Source organism: Equus asinus, chromosome 4 (genome assembly GCF_041296235.1).
Source record: "Equus asinus isolate D_3611 breed Donkey chromosome 4, EquAss-T2T_v2, whole genome shotgun sequence".
Classification (NCBI taxonomy): Eukaryota; Metazoa; Chordata; class Mammalia; order Perissodactyla; family Equidae; genus Equus; species Equus asinus.
The window spans coordinates 110218438-110233558 of NC_091793.1; the positions used below are offsets into that span (position 1 = coordinate 110218438).

General features: G+C 41.2%; 1 protein-coding gene across 1 annotated transcript in view; it reads left to right on the forward strand.

The window, feature by feature from the left end:
• GAD1 (glutamate decarboxylase 1) overlaps positions 1-14707 on the forward strand; it is a 40521-nt gene extending 25814 nt beyond the window's left edge. The window contains exons 8-17 of the mRNA XM_044768729.2: positions 545-660; positions 742-821; positions 1046-1100; positions 2390-2506; positions 3701-3765; positions 6693-6771; positions 7879-8028; positions 10087-10194; positions 11681-11770; positions 12595-14707. Of these exons, the coding sequence (XP_044624664.1) occupies positions 545-660; positions 742-821; positions 1046-1100; positions 2390-2506; positions 3701-3765; positions 6693-6771; positions 7879-8028; positions 10087-10194; positions 11681-11770; positions 12595-12768 (1034 nt within the window). The 3' untranslated portion in view covers positions 12769-14707. The remainder of the gene's footprint in view (positions 1-544; positions 661-741; positions 822-1045; positions 1101-2389; positions 2507-3700; positions 3766-6692; positions 6772-7878; positions 8029-10086; positions 10195-11680; positions 11771-12594) is intronic.
• Positions 14708-15121: the final 414 nt, after the last annotated feature.

Genomic DNA, 15121 nt, shown 5'->3' on the forward strand with positions numbered 1-15121 from the left:
TCTTTATTTGAGTAAGCATGAGTTTGGATTTATTTTAATAAACTTTGAGGTCTCTTAAATGAGTCAGCTCAGTTGGGCTGTTCTTTGAGGAGAGTATCCAGGCAATGTCACAGTTTCCTTCTGTAGGCTCCATTACTCTCTCTCTTTCTCTGTCTTTCTGACTCAGAGAACAGATTCATCTTTGTTCAGTAAATAGACTGAACAGAAAGTGGAAGCAGGAAGGTTGTAATTCACCCATCTCTTTGCAGCCACTGCTGCTGCCACCTCTTAGATTTCTGTGTAGGCTTCAGGTGGGATGGACGCTGGAGTAGGTGAATCAGCCAAATTGCCTAGATGGTTTTGGTAATGAGTATGATTATTTGTATTCCCAGGGCAAAGGGTCCAGAGGGAAGCCCTGGCAATAGGGAAGCCAGCAAACCCTTTCAGGATAGTGTCCTTCCCCTCTCTGACCTCCCTTGTTTCTTGAGACACCAGGTCATATTTTGTTGTTAGAAACAATAATGAGGGAGCCTCAACACTTCCCAATGTGTCTGCTTGCTGATAGGGGGAGCTATATCCAACATGTACAGCATCATGGCTGCTCGATACAAGTACTTCCCGGAAGTTAAGACAAAGGGCATGGCGGCGGTGCCCAAACTGGTCCTCTTCACCTCAGAACATGTGAGTTGGGTGCTCCTGTTCATGGATTGTGTTTTCCAAGAGACCATCTAACTTCTAACCTCAAGCCTCTGTTTGTTGCAGAGTCACTATTCCATAAAGAAAGCTGGGGCTGCACTTGGCTTTGGAACCGACAATGTGATTTTGATAAAGTGCAATGAAAGGTAGGCAGGAGAGAGTGAATATTAGGTTCTTGATGTATTAAATGTGTTCATCTGTTAAATTTGTTTTATTGTGCTTAAGGACTGACTCAGTACAGTGTGCCAAGCTGCTAATGGTCTGTTGAGAATATCCTATTAAATTACTTTTTTGCTGCTGCTAAAGTTTTTTTTATGTGCAATTTCATTGGTTCTTCATTTTAATTTCTCTCCTTTTATAATAATTACAGGGGGAAAATAATTCCAGCTGATTTACAGGCAAAAATTCTTGAAGCCAAGCAAAAGGTATGTACTCTATGGTGCATCTAGACTCTAGTGAATACAAATTTTTAGAAATAACTTCTTTCTGCCCTAGACAATAAAAGTCTTTGATAATATAAGAGATAATTTTATTGTGTTTCTAAAATTCTATTCTCAGGTGTTTGCTTGCTTCCAACTTGTGAGATGGTTTGGCTTTAAAGCTGTATCTATACAATGTCAACTTTTTTTTTCAAAAATGAAAAATTCGGTTATTAAACCACTTGTCCTATCTTCATTGTGCCAAATGATTAGTTTGATGTACTTCAATAAATCCACTACTGAGCATGATGAAGATACAATCTAATTGTTTTCACTTGCTACTTGTTAGGTATGATCTTATTTTAACAAATATCATTTTAGCTTAGGATTCTGTTTAGCAAAGTGCTTCCATGCCCTGGCAGATGGCCCATGATGCTTGGTGAATCCAGCCCCAATAAATTCTATTAAAACAAAAAAATCTCATAGAACAGATTTATCCACAAGACACTGCCAGGTAGCTGTCAGGCCATTTACCAACTCACTGTTTTGGTTACATTCTTGTACCTCCTCCTCTGACGGTTGTTGTTTGCTGGGGTCTCAGTAGAGGAGATGGATGGAAATGTCACCAGGACTGAGCAAGGAGCGTAGGTGGAGCTGAGTATCAAAAAAACCCCTGGGACTCATAGATTTCCCCGAGCCTGTCTTAGCCCTATCACTCCCCTTCCTCATTTACTTCTTGTTCACATCAAAATTTTACCACGTCCACTACTAGTGAATGTTTCAGCTTTCACAGTATATAGACATGTTTTAAATAACCAAACAATGCTTCAGTATAAATATTACATCAATACACTTAGAAAAACCCAGCTTCTCAAATGTACAATACCTAGATGACATTCAGAGCTACCTGCCCATCGCTCCAAACACTTCTTATTACTCTTTCCTGCTTTATTATTTGCCGTAGAACTTACCACTGTCAAACATACTGTATATTTGGCTTATTTAATTTTGTTTATTGTCTGTCACTCCCCACGAGAATGTAAATCTTCGCCAGTTCTGCTCACTGCTGTATTCCAGCATCTATAAGGCCTGGCACCTAAACGTCACTCAAAACATAGTTGTTAAGTAAATGAATGAATGAGTGAATGAACCAACGAAGAATGTCCTCAGAGTATCTGATGCCACACCAACTTAGCTGATGTCTGTTAGAAATAAATGCTACTACAATTCTTCTACTTCAAGTGGAAAGGAGGAAGGCTAATAAGGCTAATCAGCCTGTCTCTCTTCCCTTCTAGGGATACGTTCCTCTTTATGTCAATGCAACTGCTGGCACAACTGTTTATGGGGCTTTTGATCCGATACAGGAGATTGCAGATATATGTGAGAAATATAACCTCTGGCTGCACGTCGATGTAAGTGCTATAACTCACAGCGCGAACCAGTCCACTCGGCGGGGTGGAAGCACCTCTGCTTTATGATTTGCCTCCAGCTTCTCCCAATGCCCCAACCGGCTCTCCCTCCACACCACATTAGTCCCACTCTTCTCTGGCCCCCAGCTGGCCATTCGTGACGGGGCCACACCTCGGGCCTGTACGTCCTCTGGGACTCATCCAATTTCTTACTGGCCAATTGCTGTCTACTGTGGTTCCTGCTAGAATATGGTCCCCATCACCTTTCCAGGAAACTTTTGTCTGGACAAATGGCTACAGAGTTAAATATAACTGATTTCAGAGGTAAAAAAAATATAAGATACAACGAACATAGAGAAAGTGGCCATGAATCTGAACACTCAGGTATCTGCCTTCAGTCCAGCCATCTGTGACACTTTTCTGGAGAAGAAAAAAAAAATGTATCCGGTACATGTAGGAAAAATAAGGTGGTATGTGGAAGGTGTTATCAACTAAGATTTAGTGCCAAATTTTCCCAGGAACACAAAAGGTACATTTTCACATGTGTGGCTGGGTTTCACATATGTGGTGTGTTTTTCCTTTGTCTCTCTCTGTTCTCTTATGGATATAACTTCTCACAAGGGGAAAATGGGGTAACCTGCCCTGCTGTTGAACAAATGACTAACAAAGGCTGTTCTCGTGTCCCATGGCATCCCAAGCTATTCAGTTGACATGCATCAGGGTACCCAGAAAAATGTCATGCTGTTGCAGGAGCTGCTGTGGGACCTCCAAGCCCAGCTGCTGCTTTCTGAGTTTTTCAGGAGCCCTTAGAAATCTACCCTGGGGAGAGTCAGATGGCAGGCTCCGGTCCTTCATGTCACTTCCAGAGCCTCCTGGGGGAGCTCAGGGAGTGTGTCTGGCTTTCCAGAGTGCTTTGGGCCGTGGGTCTTAGCACCGTAGGCTCAAACCTGATTTACCTGTATCACTCACACAGCTACTGTAACACTAACCTGGAGGAACTTTTGAAGAGGAAATGACAAATGGTGACTATTTACAACTGCCACTGGTTGAACAATCAGTGTGGGTTCCTTTTGTCGGAGAGGCTTATGTTTTTCACTGTTTACGCTCTCTCTCATGTTTTACTAGAGGTGTGCAGTGACTGGTTTCGGATTCTTAAACGTCGTCGCTCCCCCTCCCTCTCCTTTCTCTGCCCCACAGGCTGCCTGGGGCGGTGGGCTACTCATGTCCAGGAAGCACCGCCATAAGCTCAGTGGCATAGAAAGGTAAGGGCTGAGCTCCGGGCCTCCTTCCATTCAGGCCATCAAACATGCTGCACTGCGGGGTCTGTGATGTCCCTGCCTGGATTCCACATATCTTATTTCAATCTGATTAAGCCCATTTTAGTTCAATAGGCATTTATTGAGCACTTATTGTATACTAGGCACTGGGAAATCAAAACTGAATGGTTTCCCAGTCAAATGAGGCCTCACCTCAATGAGTTCACAATTTAGAAAGACAAGTGAACAGTTGCACACAATGTGATGAGCGCGACAATAGGTGTTATCGCTAGGTGCCCAGGTGGGAGAGGAGAGAGACTAAGCAGTGCAGGGATCTGGAGGCAAAAGGAGGGTTTGCCAGTGGTGTAGGAAGGGGCAGTGATTCATTTCACTCTGCTTTCTCATTCGGCTCACTGCTGGGAAAGGGGGCAGACCCTCAGCTCACCTAACTTACTTATTTTCTTATTCATCGTTCAAGTTCAGTGGGTGTTCTAAGCCAAATAGGATTTTGACCTGACTCCCAAATATTGGTCCAAAAGGAACTCACATTGATTTGTTTATTCACTCAGCAAATATTTACTGAGCACCTACCATGATCCAGGCAGGCATGGATGTGAGTACTCAGTTACCTGCCTTCAGTCCAGCCATCTAGGGCACTTTTCTAAAAAGTGTGTATCCAGTACATGAATCAACCAAGAGATTTACCCTCCTGAAGCTTACATGCCAGTGGGCTAGATGTCCATAAATAAAGAGATATTTAATCTGGTCACAGTAGAGAAAAATAAGACCGGGTTAGATAACAGTGAGTGACAAGGCATGCTATTTGAGACAGGGTGGTCAGAGGCTTTTCTGAGAAGGTGACATTTCAGCAGATACTGGAATAAAGGGAGACAGGAAGCAAGGATATAAGGAAGAGTATTCCAGGTGGTGGGAAGGGCAAGTGCAAAGGCCCTGAGGCAGGACTGTTCTTGACAAGTTAGAGGACCATCAAAGCGCCGGTGTGGCTGGAGCAAAGTGAGTGGTAAGAGCAGACTGAGGTTGGAGAGGTGGACGGGAAGCACACCAGTGGCTTCTCACATCAAGGACTCTGGCTTGAGTTTTTGTTCCATCTGCTGTGCTTCTTCCTTTCAGGGTCAGTGTTGAAAGGCCAGTGTCAAAGTGAGTAGGACTGACTCTTTGAAGCAGTTATATGACTTTATAACTTGGAGGATAACATACTAAGTTTAGATGAGCCAGTGCAACTGCAAACAAATTTCTCAGGCAATTTTCATTTTCCATCTTTAAGTCTAGGAAAATGTGAAACATTTTGCACTAGCCTTTTTCTTTTCTAACATATTAAAGTACATATGTCTTTTGAATGAAATTGAATCCATAGTATGTTTCATTATTTTCCATTTGTAGCAGCAAAGAATCATTTACTTCAGACCTTTACGACGTTTAGAAAACCATTTTCTTTAAGATAGTTTATGATATCTAAATATAACTTTTTAAAGACCCAGTGATGAAAGCTATGAGAAAATTGGTTAAATCCACTACCTTTTAAATATGTCTTGACGCTGATGCTTTTTAATGGGATAAGCATTTGTTCGACTTTTCTTATAACTTTTCACAGGTCTCTTTCACAAAGCTTTTCTCTATTAGGCACTTAGGGGAAATGCACTTCAGGCCTTTCTCTCTTCTCGTTGAAACACAGAGCACACCCTATAGTCACTAAATTATTTTCCCTCTATAGGACCTACGCAAGATGAAGAGGTTAAAAATTCACAGCAAGGATTTAGCTCCAGGGAGAGCAGAGGCAGCATAATTCTGAACCAATTGCTATGTCTGGGGAAAACATCCTTCATAGGTATTAAAGCGCAGAGTCCAGCTGTGGGCCAGGCCATTGGGAAGGAGTCTGTAAACTACTGAAGCAACTTACCCCAGTCTTAATCATCATATATTACACTTAGTTGTTTCCGTAACATCCTAGCTAGTATGTTCCTTAACCATTTAATTGTGTCTGACAGAGTGATGTGGTTGCTATGAGACCATCTCGTTAAGCTATCATTGCAGCCTAAAAACTGGCAACATCATGTTCATTTAGCATGTAAACAATGCTGCTAAGTAGTCAAAGTCTAGAAGTGTCCAACTGATCCTTGCGTTTAGGTGTCACTCTTCACACTACCTCATAAGTAGGTAGGTCAGCATCACCAGCCCATTTTATACATAAGAACAGGAAGATAGAAAGAAGCCGAAGTCTGTTGCCTAGAGGGAGGCAGGCTGGTGGAGGGGTTCTGAGCACTGGCTTTGCAGTTAGTTCCCCTGAACTTGAATCTTGGCTCCAACACTTCCAGCTGTGTGACTTTGGGTGCTGTATTTAACTCTTTTGTGCCTCAGTTTCTCCATCTAAAATAGAGGTGATAATAGTCCCTACATCATACGATTGTTGTGAGAATTAAGTATTCCAGGCACAGTTATTAGCATTCTGTATTTATTAATTCCTTTTATCCTTTATTCAATTCTGTGAGTAGACATTATTCTCCCCATTTTACAGATGGAAAACTGAGGCACAGGGGAGTTATGTAACTTGCCCAAGCTAGCAAATGTCAGAGCTAGGATTCAGACTTGGCCAGTCTGGCTTCAAAGCCTGAGTTCTTAACCATGACACCATTCTGACGTACTGCCTATAAATCTCTCAGAACAATAGGACACATAATAAGTTCTTCATAAATATTATCTATTATCAGTAGCAGTTAGTTCGAAGAGTCTGTCTGCAACTTAGTACCCTAAGACTGCCTGCAAAATATTTGTTTACTACTTAATTAGCCAATTTAGGGGACTAAGCATCAAAAATGTGTACTGACTTGAGTTGTGATGGGTGTTTTCCTCAAGAGGACAGTTGTCTCTTGCTGACTCGTGTACCTTCTCCTCAGACTATCACGTGCTTCTTTCAGGGCCGACTCAGTCACCTGGAACCCTCACAAGATGATGGGCGTGCTGTTGCAGTGCTCTGCCATCCTCGTCAAGGAAAAGGTCTGTACTCCCTCCAAAGATGAGCTGGCGGCCTGCACATCCTTTAGAAGGCATGAGGAGAGCAAAGCGTGGGGTCTTTTACAGTACTTGTGGACGAACTCACAAGATTGACAGCCCACTGAGCCTGCCACTGCTGTTCTTTCTTGGCCTTATCTGTTAGCCTTCAGCTAGCCCAGTGCCTCCTCTTGGCCTCTGCTCTCTACTGCCCTTCCTCCTTGTTCAGTGCCCAGGTCCTCTCAGTGACAGAAATGATAAGGACATTACTTCATTTCCCATTCCTTCATGTTAGTACAAACAAAAGTGAGAGCCATTGGGTGAGCTACCAATTCTCACGTCAGTGAGGACACAAAGTGGTCACTGGAACATACTTCAAGTTCTTAGCATGATTTTTGGTCCCAAGAGCTGAAATAAACTAGGCGGAACATCAACTACAAATGTCAACTTAGGACAACGAGGAATGTTGACCAAAAAGCTTCTGTAAGTGAATTAGTGGTTTATCTCCTCCTTTAAGCGTCCAATAATAGGACCCTGCCCTCGAAAGCACTGTGCTCCAGTAAAAGTTTTGCACACTGAGGCATTCCCAAAAAGTCTGTCTCCAGCCTGTAGGAGACACTTCTTTACTCCTCTCCTTACTCCACTTCTAAGTAGAGTGACTGTTTATTTCATAGGAGACCCTGGAAAAGACTGGAAGGCTTTTTAGGGGGAGGTTTAGGTGAGGAAAATTCTTGACAGCATGAGACTGTCCCACCCACTGAAAAGTTTGTATCCACAACCCCTGCCCACTGGGGAAATGCCATAGCACTTCTCAGTCTTTGAAACAACCTGAGATACCCAAACACATTCCCAAATGTCCCGAGGGGGACAGTGGGGCCCTTGTTGTAGGCATCTGAGACAAAAGATCGTTTTCTAATCAAGGTGACAGAGGGAAAGGGACAAAGGTTTTTCCAGGGATGGTTTTAGAGAAGGACATCAGAGCAAGTGCAAGGCTTCCTAAAGACGTTAGAAGAAAGGTTGCACGTGCCCCGAGTCCAGCCAGCCCTGTTTCAAAGCCATCCACATGTCCGACCTGTGGATACGGATGCACAATTGTCTTGATTTTCATGATAGGGTATACTCCAAGGATGCAACCAGATGTGTGCAGGATACCTCTTCCAGCCAGACAAGCAGTATGATGTCTCCTACGACACTGGGGACAAGGCAATTCAGTGTGGCCGCCATGTGGACATTTTCAAGTTCTGGCTGATGTGGAAAGCAAAGGTATGAAGGAGAGAATTCAGGAAATAGAGCAGAAATGTAATTTGCACAGGCTGCCTAGCAAAAGAGAGGCAAAGATATATCACAGACAATTCGCTATCTGTAATCAATATCTAGAGAATTGAGTTAACTGTATTTTCTTTGTTTGCAAATGAAATCACTTTGTTCCTTATATCAAGTTCTCCTTCCCTCCGTTCAATCTCTTCCATTTGAATTAGCATGAAATTTTTTTATAACTTTCTCTTATAAGAACTAAAAATTATGCCAAGATAAGGACTTCCACAGCAATCCTTAGGGATGCTGAAATTATTTAGTGCAGATGTAGAGAAAGAGATAAAGATAAAATTACTGCATTATTCTGTGCAGAACCCTGAATTCCTTTATAAAGCCACGAATCATGGGATATACGTGAAAGTTTTAAGTTCTATTTAAAATAATGGCTTTGCCATTATTTGTACTTTATACACTATTCTGGAAAATGTATACTTTATTCTGAGAAATCCTGCTGCTCGACTGAAGCACGATGTGTCTGCATCTATCAGTCTTTCAGGTTGCATTTCTGTGTCTAGAAAAAAAGCAAACTATTGGAATTTCACCAAAAATATGGGTGAGGAAGAGGATTACCATTTGCCTACTTGTTTCAAAAGTATTTTTATGCAATCAAGTAAAGGTGGTTTTGATTTCATAGCTTTATAATATCACTACTGTAAGTTAATTTTAATAATTTCCGTGTTTAAGATTGGGCCTACCTAATACCAAAATGACAAGGCTTTCCAGAGAAATATCTAGTCAAATATTTCTTCTGTAGGAAGAATTTGATGGATTATTAGGTTTTTTTCTCATTAAATCATTTTATCTTAATATAGAAATAGTCTGAATTTGATCTCTACCCCAAAGTAATTGGACGTATTTTAAGCATATAAGTAGCTGTAATTGCAACAAGAGAATAAGCCCTATCATTTAGAAACGTAAAAGCCACGTGGTCTGTCTCAGCAATTTGAGTCTTGGTTTTGCCTAACCATAACGTCTTGAACCATCTGCCGGAAGTTTGGCTCATAGTGAATTCGTTGCTGAGGTGGGATCCTGGTGCGAGCTTCATTCCCAAGCAGAAAGTGGACTGGCCAGGGTGTGTGCTTAGCAGTGCCTGCTGCTTTGCCAGTGTTGGACTTTGCCCAGGCCCATTCGCCATCCACAAGCCAGCCTTGTGCATCTGCTCTCCTTGTTAACACCGACCCACTCAACCACCCCCACGCTGCTGTTATTAATCAGCCATGCTGGCTTTTGAAACTCATGCTCAACCAGTTTGTCAATAGTTGGAGCTATTGCAATCTCAGGGCATGTACCGAGACCAGTGACTTCCCCATCTTCCTGCCTGCCTGTCACCAAAAAGGGATGATACACAGTTGTGTGGAAGATAGCCTGCCTGGGAGTGTGGGGGACATGTTTGGCCAGGACTCACCGCTTATGAAGGTGGGTTCTGAAGTAGTGTTTCTCAGACTACCTGTGGGGAAGAACCAGTCAGGGTTTTTTAACCTATTATACACCAAGACAATAAAGATGAATTGCTAAACAAATGAAATTAAAAACCATACAAAGTACAAACACCAATTTTTTAAATTAGATTCAGTAGACATAAAGTTACTCTGTCAGTTGATATAAACGTTTCTGATTGATTCCTCTCAATTTCTGTACTCATCCGGTCATGAGCTAGTTACAGTCTGTAGAGTAGCCTCGGTCCATAAATAATACTTTGAGTAGCACTGTCCTAAAGCAAACCAGAAATAGGCTTCAGGTCCAGGCCATGAATAACCAGCAGGAAGCTAAAAGTCCTATTGAGAATAACTGCCCAGAGACTAGAGTGCCTTCAAAAGAGAGTTGGCACACTTGCTTTTATTGCAGGTAGAAGAAGCTGTACACATTCAATTAGATGGTTCTTCCTAACCATCTCCAAGAATACCCATGTATATCTCCGATAGACAAGGACAGCATAGCCTTTTCAAATGCCCGTCTCAGGGAAATGCAACCTCTCACCAACAAACATGACTTCTTTTTTTAAAACAGGGGACAGTGGGATTTGAAAATCAGATCAACAAATGCTTGGAACTGGCTGAATACCTCTATGCTAAGATTAAAAACAGAGAAGAATTTGAGATGGTTTTTGATGGTGAGGTGAGTTGTCATCACAGACTATATGTACAGAATTTCTGGAAAATCTATTAAGGGAAGCTCTTGAAGCCAAATTTTCTCACGTTTGCCAGGAGCTGTTTCTGAGTTTTCATTCTTATGCTCTCTTCATTGAATTCCCTCTGGGTCCATGAACTTTTCTCCCCGTAGCATGGGGATGACTTTTCCTCCTCTAAAATGGTGTAGCACATGGCCAGCATTTTGCAGACAAGAGGTCTTTCTTTGGCAGGTCGGAAGCCTTTATCATTCTTTATCATAAGAATGTGTCTCTTATTATTGTGTTGAACCTCCATGATAAAGAGTTTCTCAGTTCCAAGAAGCTTCTAGAATGAGTGCATCCTTGTGTCCCAAGACTGGCTCTAAAATGAAGTTCTATTTCACATAGATTCATTAGGAGGAGAGCAAGATAAAAATGTCTCTGCCCTTAGTTCATATCCACATTGCGCACAGTGAAGTACTTGTCATACCACTATTGACTGAATGTCTGCTGTGTGCCTTGCCCCATGCCAAGAGCTAGTTTATACAGTAATGACCCAAACAGATACTGTCTATGCCCTAATGGAGCTTGCCTTTGGATAAAGAAAGTTGAAATAGGAGCCAGTGTTGAATAAAAGAAAATCCACTCACAACCTCGTATAATATAACACCACCTACATTCAACTTAGTACATTTATCAGGCAACCTAAACTATTAAGAACACACTGGAGAGTTAGCAAATGAGCAAGAGCACTGAGCAGTTCAAATCAATCATACAGTATTCATGCATTTTACCCACAGGACCTCACTCTGATCATTTATACTATTTTAAACATCCTACTGGGAGATTAAAAACAAATGTGATATCTCAAGCCAGTTAGAGGCAGGCACAGTGATGGCAAACAGCGACTAGGAAGGAAGCTGAATAACTCCAGCAAGAATACAGAAGAACTCAGAATCATAGGAGTCTTTAGAGCAGGGCACTAACCAGTTCTGGGCATTTCAGTAAGCCCTGTCTTATGGTTTAGAACCAGTATTAATGTTCATTATGGTAATCCTGAGCCATCAAGAAAAGATTCAGCATCAATATAATAAACTCAATAAAATATTCGGTATCAATAAAATAAACTATGTTTCAAGCATGTTCTATTTATGAGGCACTGCAAAATGGCAAGATGGATAATACCCTTTTTTCTAAAACTACCCAAATAAAATTATTTTTTAACATTTAAATATTTGAAGGTGGTAACTTTGGTCATCTAGAAAATTGGTTATGGGAAACAGCTCTCTTGCCAGACATGATTGGATAAACTGGGCCTTGTTCTCGCTAGTATAGAAGTATCATTGCCTTCAAGATGGACGTGAAGCTTTGTGTGTGTGTGTGTCTGAGAGACTTCCACCAAGGGTGCATAGGGGTTTGGAAGAAGCTTTCTCTCAAGTTCTCATAATTTTCCATTTTGTTTGTATGTTTGCTTGTTTGTGAAAATCTCTGCAGCCTGAGCATACAAACGTCTGTTTCTGGTATATTCCACAAAGCCTCAGGGGCGTTCCGGATAGCCCTGAGCGACGGGAAAAACTCCACAGGGTATGGAATCTCTCCTTGTCTCGTCTAACCCTCTGCACTTTCTCTTGCTGGTCAGAATGTCCTCACTCCAATGTGTTTTTCTAACAGGGGAGAAATAAAAAATAAAGACTTGGGGTGGTAGGGAGCCATCTTGTTGTAGTCTTCTTGGGTCTGGATTGTCCCCCTTGCGGTAGTTCAGATACAATGGGAGCCTCTAAAAGATGTACCCCTGTCTTGGGTTTGTTTTCTTCATTAAAGCAGCTGTATGCAGGGCAACTGAGTAATATGCATGTTTCTAGGAACATTCCATATTAAACTGTGTTAAAATATCTTTTACTAAGTTCAGGTCTACTCTAATGCTGATTCATCCTAGTTGTTGATTTCTATATCTAGTTTACATATTATTTATAGTTGTTGGTATTATATTTAATTTATATAATATTTCATTCATCTAACCATTCAACAAAAATTTGTGGAGCACAGTCTATGTGCCAGGCAGTATCCTGGGCTCCACATTATACCGAAGCCCTCATTTGTGTTGTTGCCCATGAGAGTTTTTTGGTTTTGTTTTTTATTTTATTACCATTGTTCCATGACTGACTTTCAAAATTCAGTCGCACACTACTTTCTGAGGGAACATATGATTGAGTAGTCTTTAATAGTCGTTAGATATTAGTCACTGAAGAAACCTAGACATAAACTATTTCTTTGCGTTTGTGTCAGTGTAAATATAAATAGTAAAAAGCAAATTGCTCTTTTCTCCAACCAAGAAATGGCTTGCCTTGTTAAAAAGAGAGGGGTGTTAATATCAGTCTTCAGTCTTGTTTTGTGTTTCCTATCACAAGGTGGCTCCCAAAATTAAAGCCCTGATGATGGAGTCTGGCACGACCATGGTTGGCTACCAGCCTCAGGGGGACAAGGCCAACTTCTTCCGGATGGTCATCTCAAACCCAGCTGCTACCCAGTCTGATATCGACTTCCTCATTGAGGAGATAGAAAGACTGGGCCAGGATCTGTAATTGTCCTCTGTAGAACATGAGTTTATGCGAATTCCCTTTCCCCTCTGACACTCTAGAACAACCTCCGTAAGTTACTGAAACACACAGGCCATTTCATTGAGGGAAAATATAATATCTTGAAGAATACTGTTAAACCCTTACTTAAGCTTGTTATAGTTAGCAGGAAATAACGTTCTTTTTAAAAAGTTGCACATTAGGAACACAGTATATATGTACAGTTATATATACCTCTCTCCATATACACATATGTACGTATAGTGAGTGTGGCTTAGTAATAGATCACAGCATGTCTCCTACTCCAAGAGAATTAACTTTAACACCTTCAGCAGTTACTGAGGGACCAAACATGCTGCAAACCAGCTTGCCCAACAACCCAGGAAAGATGTTTTTCAAAATATCAGGTTGTCGGGACCAAGGGAAATGCTGTTGGCAGGAGGTGACCTTGTCGTCAGTGTTTCTTCCACCTGAAGTGATGATGGATGAGAAAAAGCACCACTAGATGACAAGAGTCCTGCCCTCCCTATTTGTATCCTGTTAGGGGAAACTAGTAGCAGAGTCATTGTTACAGGTGTATTATTGCTGTATTTTTAGAGATTAATTTGTGTAGATTGTGTCCATTTCTGTTGTCTGACCTTGGGGGGGAGGGGAAGAACACATGTATGACTTCAATGACTGTTTAATTGTAGGTAAATGAAATATTTGCTTATTTATATTCAGAGATTTACCATGTTAAAGAGGCATCTTGTATTTTCTTCCCATTTGTAATGTATCTTATTTATATATTAATGCAGTAAGTTCTGAAAACTGTTTATGGTATTTTCGTGCATTTGTGAGCCAAAGAGAAAAGATTAAAATTAGTGAGACTTGTATTTATATTAGAGTGCCCTTAAAATAATGATTTAAGCATAAATTTACTGTCTGTAAGAGAATTCTGATACTGTACATAGAGTTGTATGTATGGAAATCCCATTACCTAAATAGCATCTGCTCTTCTATTACCCTCTCTGGCTGTATGTCTGATGTTCTCTTATGCTTTTCTAGTAACTGTTGGATAATAACTAGATTTCCTGTAATTTTGTAGTAGTTCATGACCAATCCCTGTGACTCGCTTAGCTCAAACCTAAGGCAACGTTTCCGAAGACCTTCCGAAGATCTCAGAAAAATTGACCAGGCTCACAACTGTTTTTTGAAGAAAGGAAATTCACACTGTGCATTTTAGAGTATGCAAGAAGAATATAAATAAATAAAAATATTCTCCATGGAGAATTCGAAGAAAATTTTCCTTGCAGTTTGTGTTTTATGCAGGAAGAGAGGGTTCCAATTTACAATGACTTGGATCACCCATTCAGTTTCTACTAGCCAACTTTAAATGATGCTCAGTATCCTTATTAAGCTGGGACTCAGCCCACTGTCATAGGTTCCTGAACCCCTTATCTATAAAATCATTTAATTGCAATTAAATAAAATTTGCAGTTCAAACCTGGAGAAAGAAAAGCCATCACTGTTTCTCATTTTCCTATTTGCATCATGGTGTTCCATTCATTCAGTCATTCAACAAATGTTTCCTTCCTCTGCAGCAGGCACTGTTCTAGGTACCAGGGTTACAGTGGTGTGAGTGGCAGACAAATTTTGCTTCGAGGAGAGATCTTACATCATTTGGTGTCTGTGGGATCTGAATACCTTAAGATCACAGAATCGCGCCTTTCTGCTGCTTGTGAACCCAATTCACTTTCTCAGGAAATATGTTTTGGTGCTGGATCATCAGGAAATAGGTCCCATTTTCTACGATATTCTATTAAACTGTAGCAATGCTATCTCGTTTAGCAAAAAGGAGTTCCCTATTTAGCCCATGTAGAGATTAGGTAAGGGTTGTAATTAGCATACTGATTGCATGTGTAACTACTGTATTAAACAAACTGGACTCCATAAGGAGATGATCATAAAGTCGCTTTATTCTTTCTCCCACTGTTCCTTCCAATCCTCTCTGTGAGCTGACTGTTTCCATGCCCCTATTTGAATTTAGGCCAATCCCATAGCTTTTCTGGCCTCTCAGTCACACGAACAGTCTTATTTTAGCAACTGAATGTCTAGCTCAATGTAATAAGCAAGACCTCAAATTGTTAAACAATTTAGAGTTGCTCCCCTCCCTCCATCTGATACCGTTTCAGGCGATAATCCTATGATGGCAGGGGGAGCAAGGCTGGTGGTGAGGCAAAATCAGTTTCTTTTTTCACTCTTTCAACTCATTTGTACTCCTCAGCTGCGGTATTTCCTCATCCAGGGTCAGGCCTAAAGGGAGAAGGGGTTAAAGTAACAAACACACAATTTTAGTTAGCTGTTAAATTGTCATCTG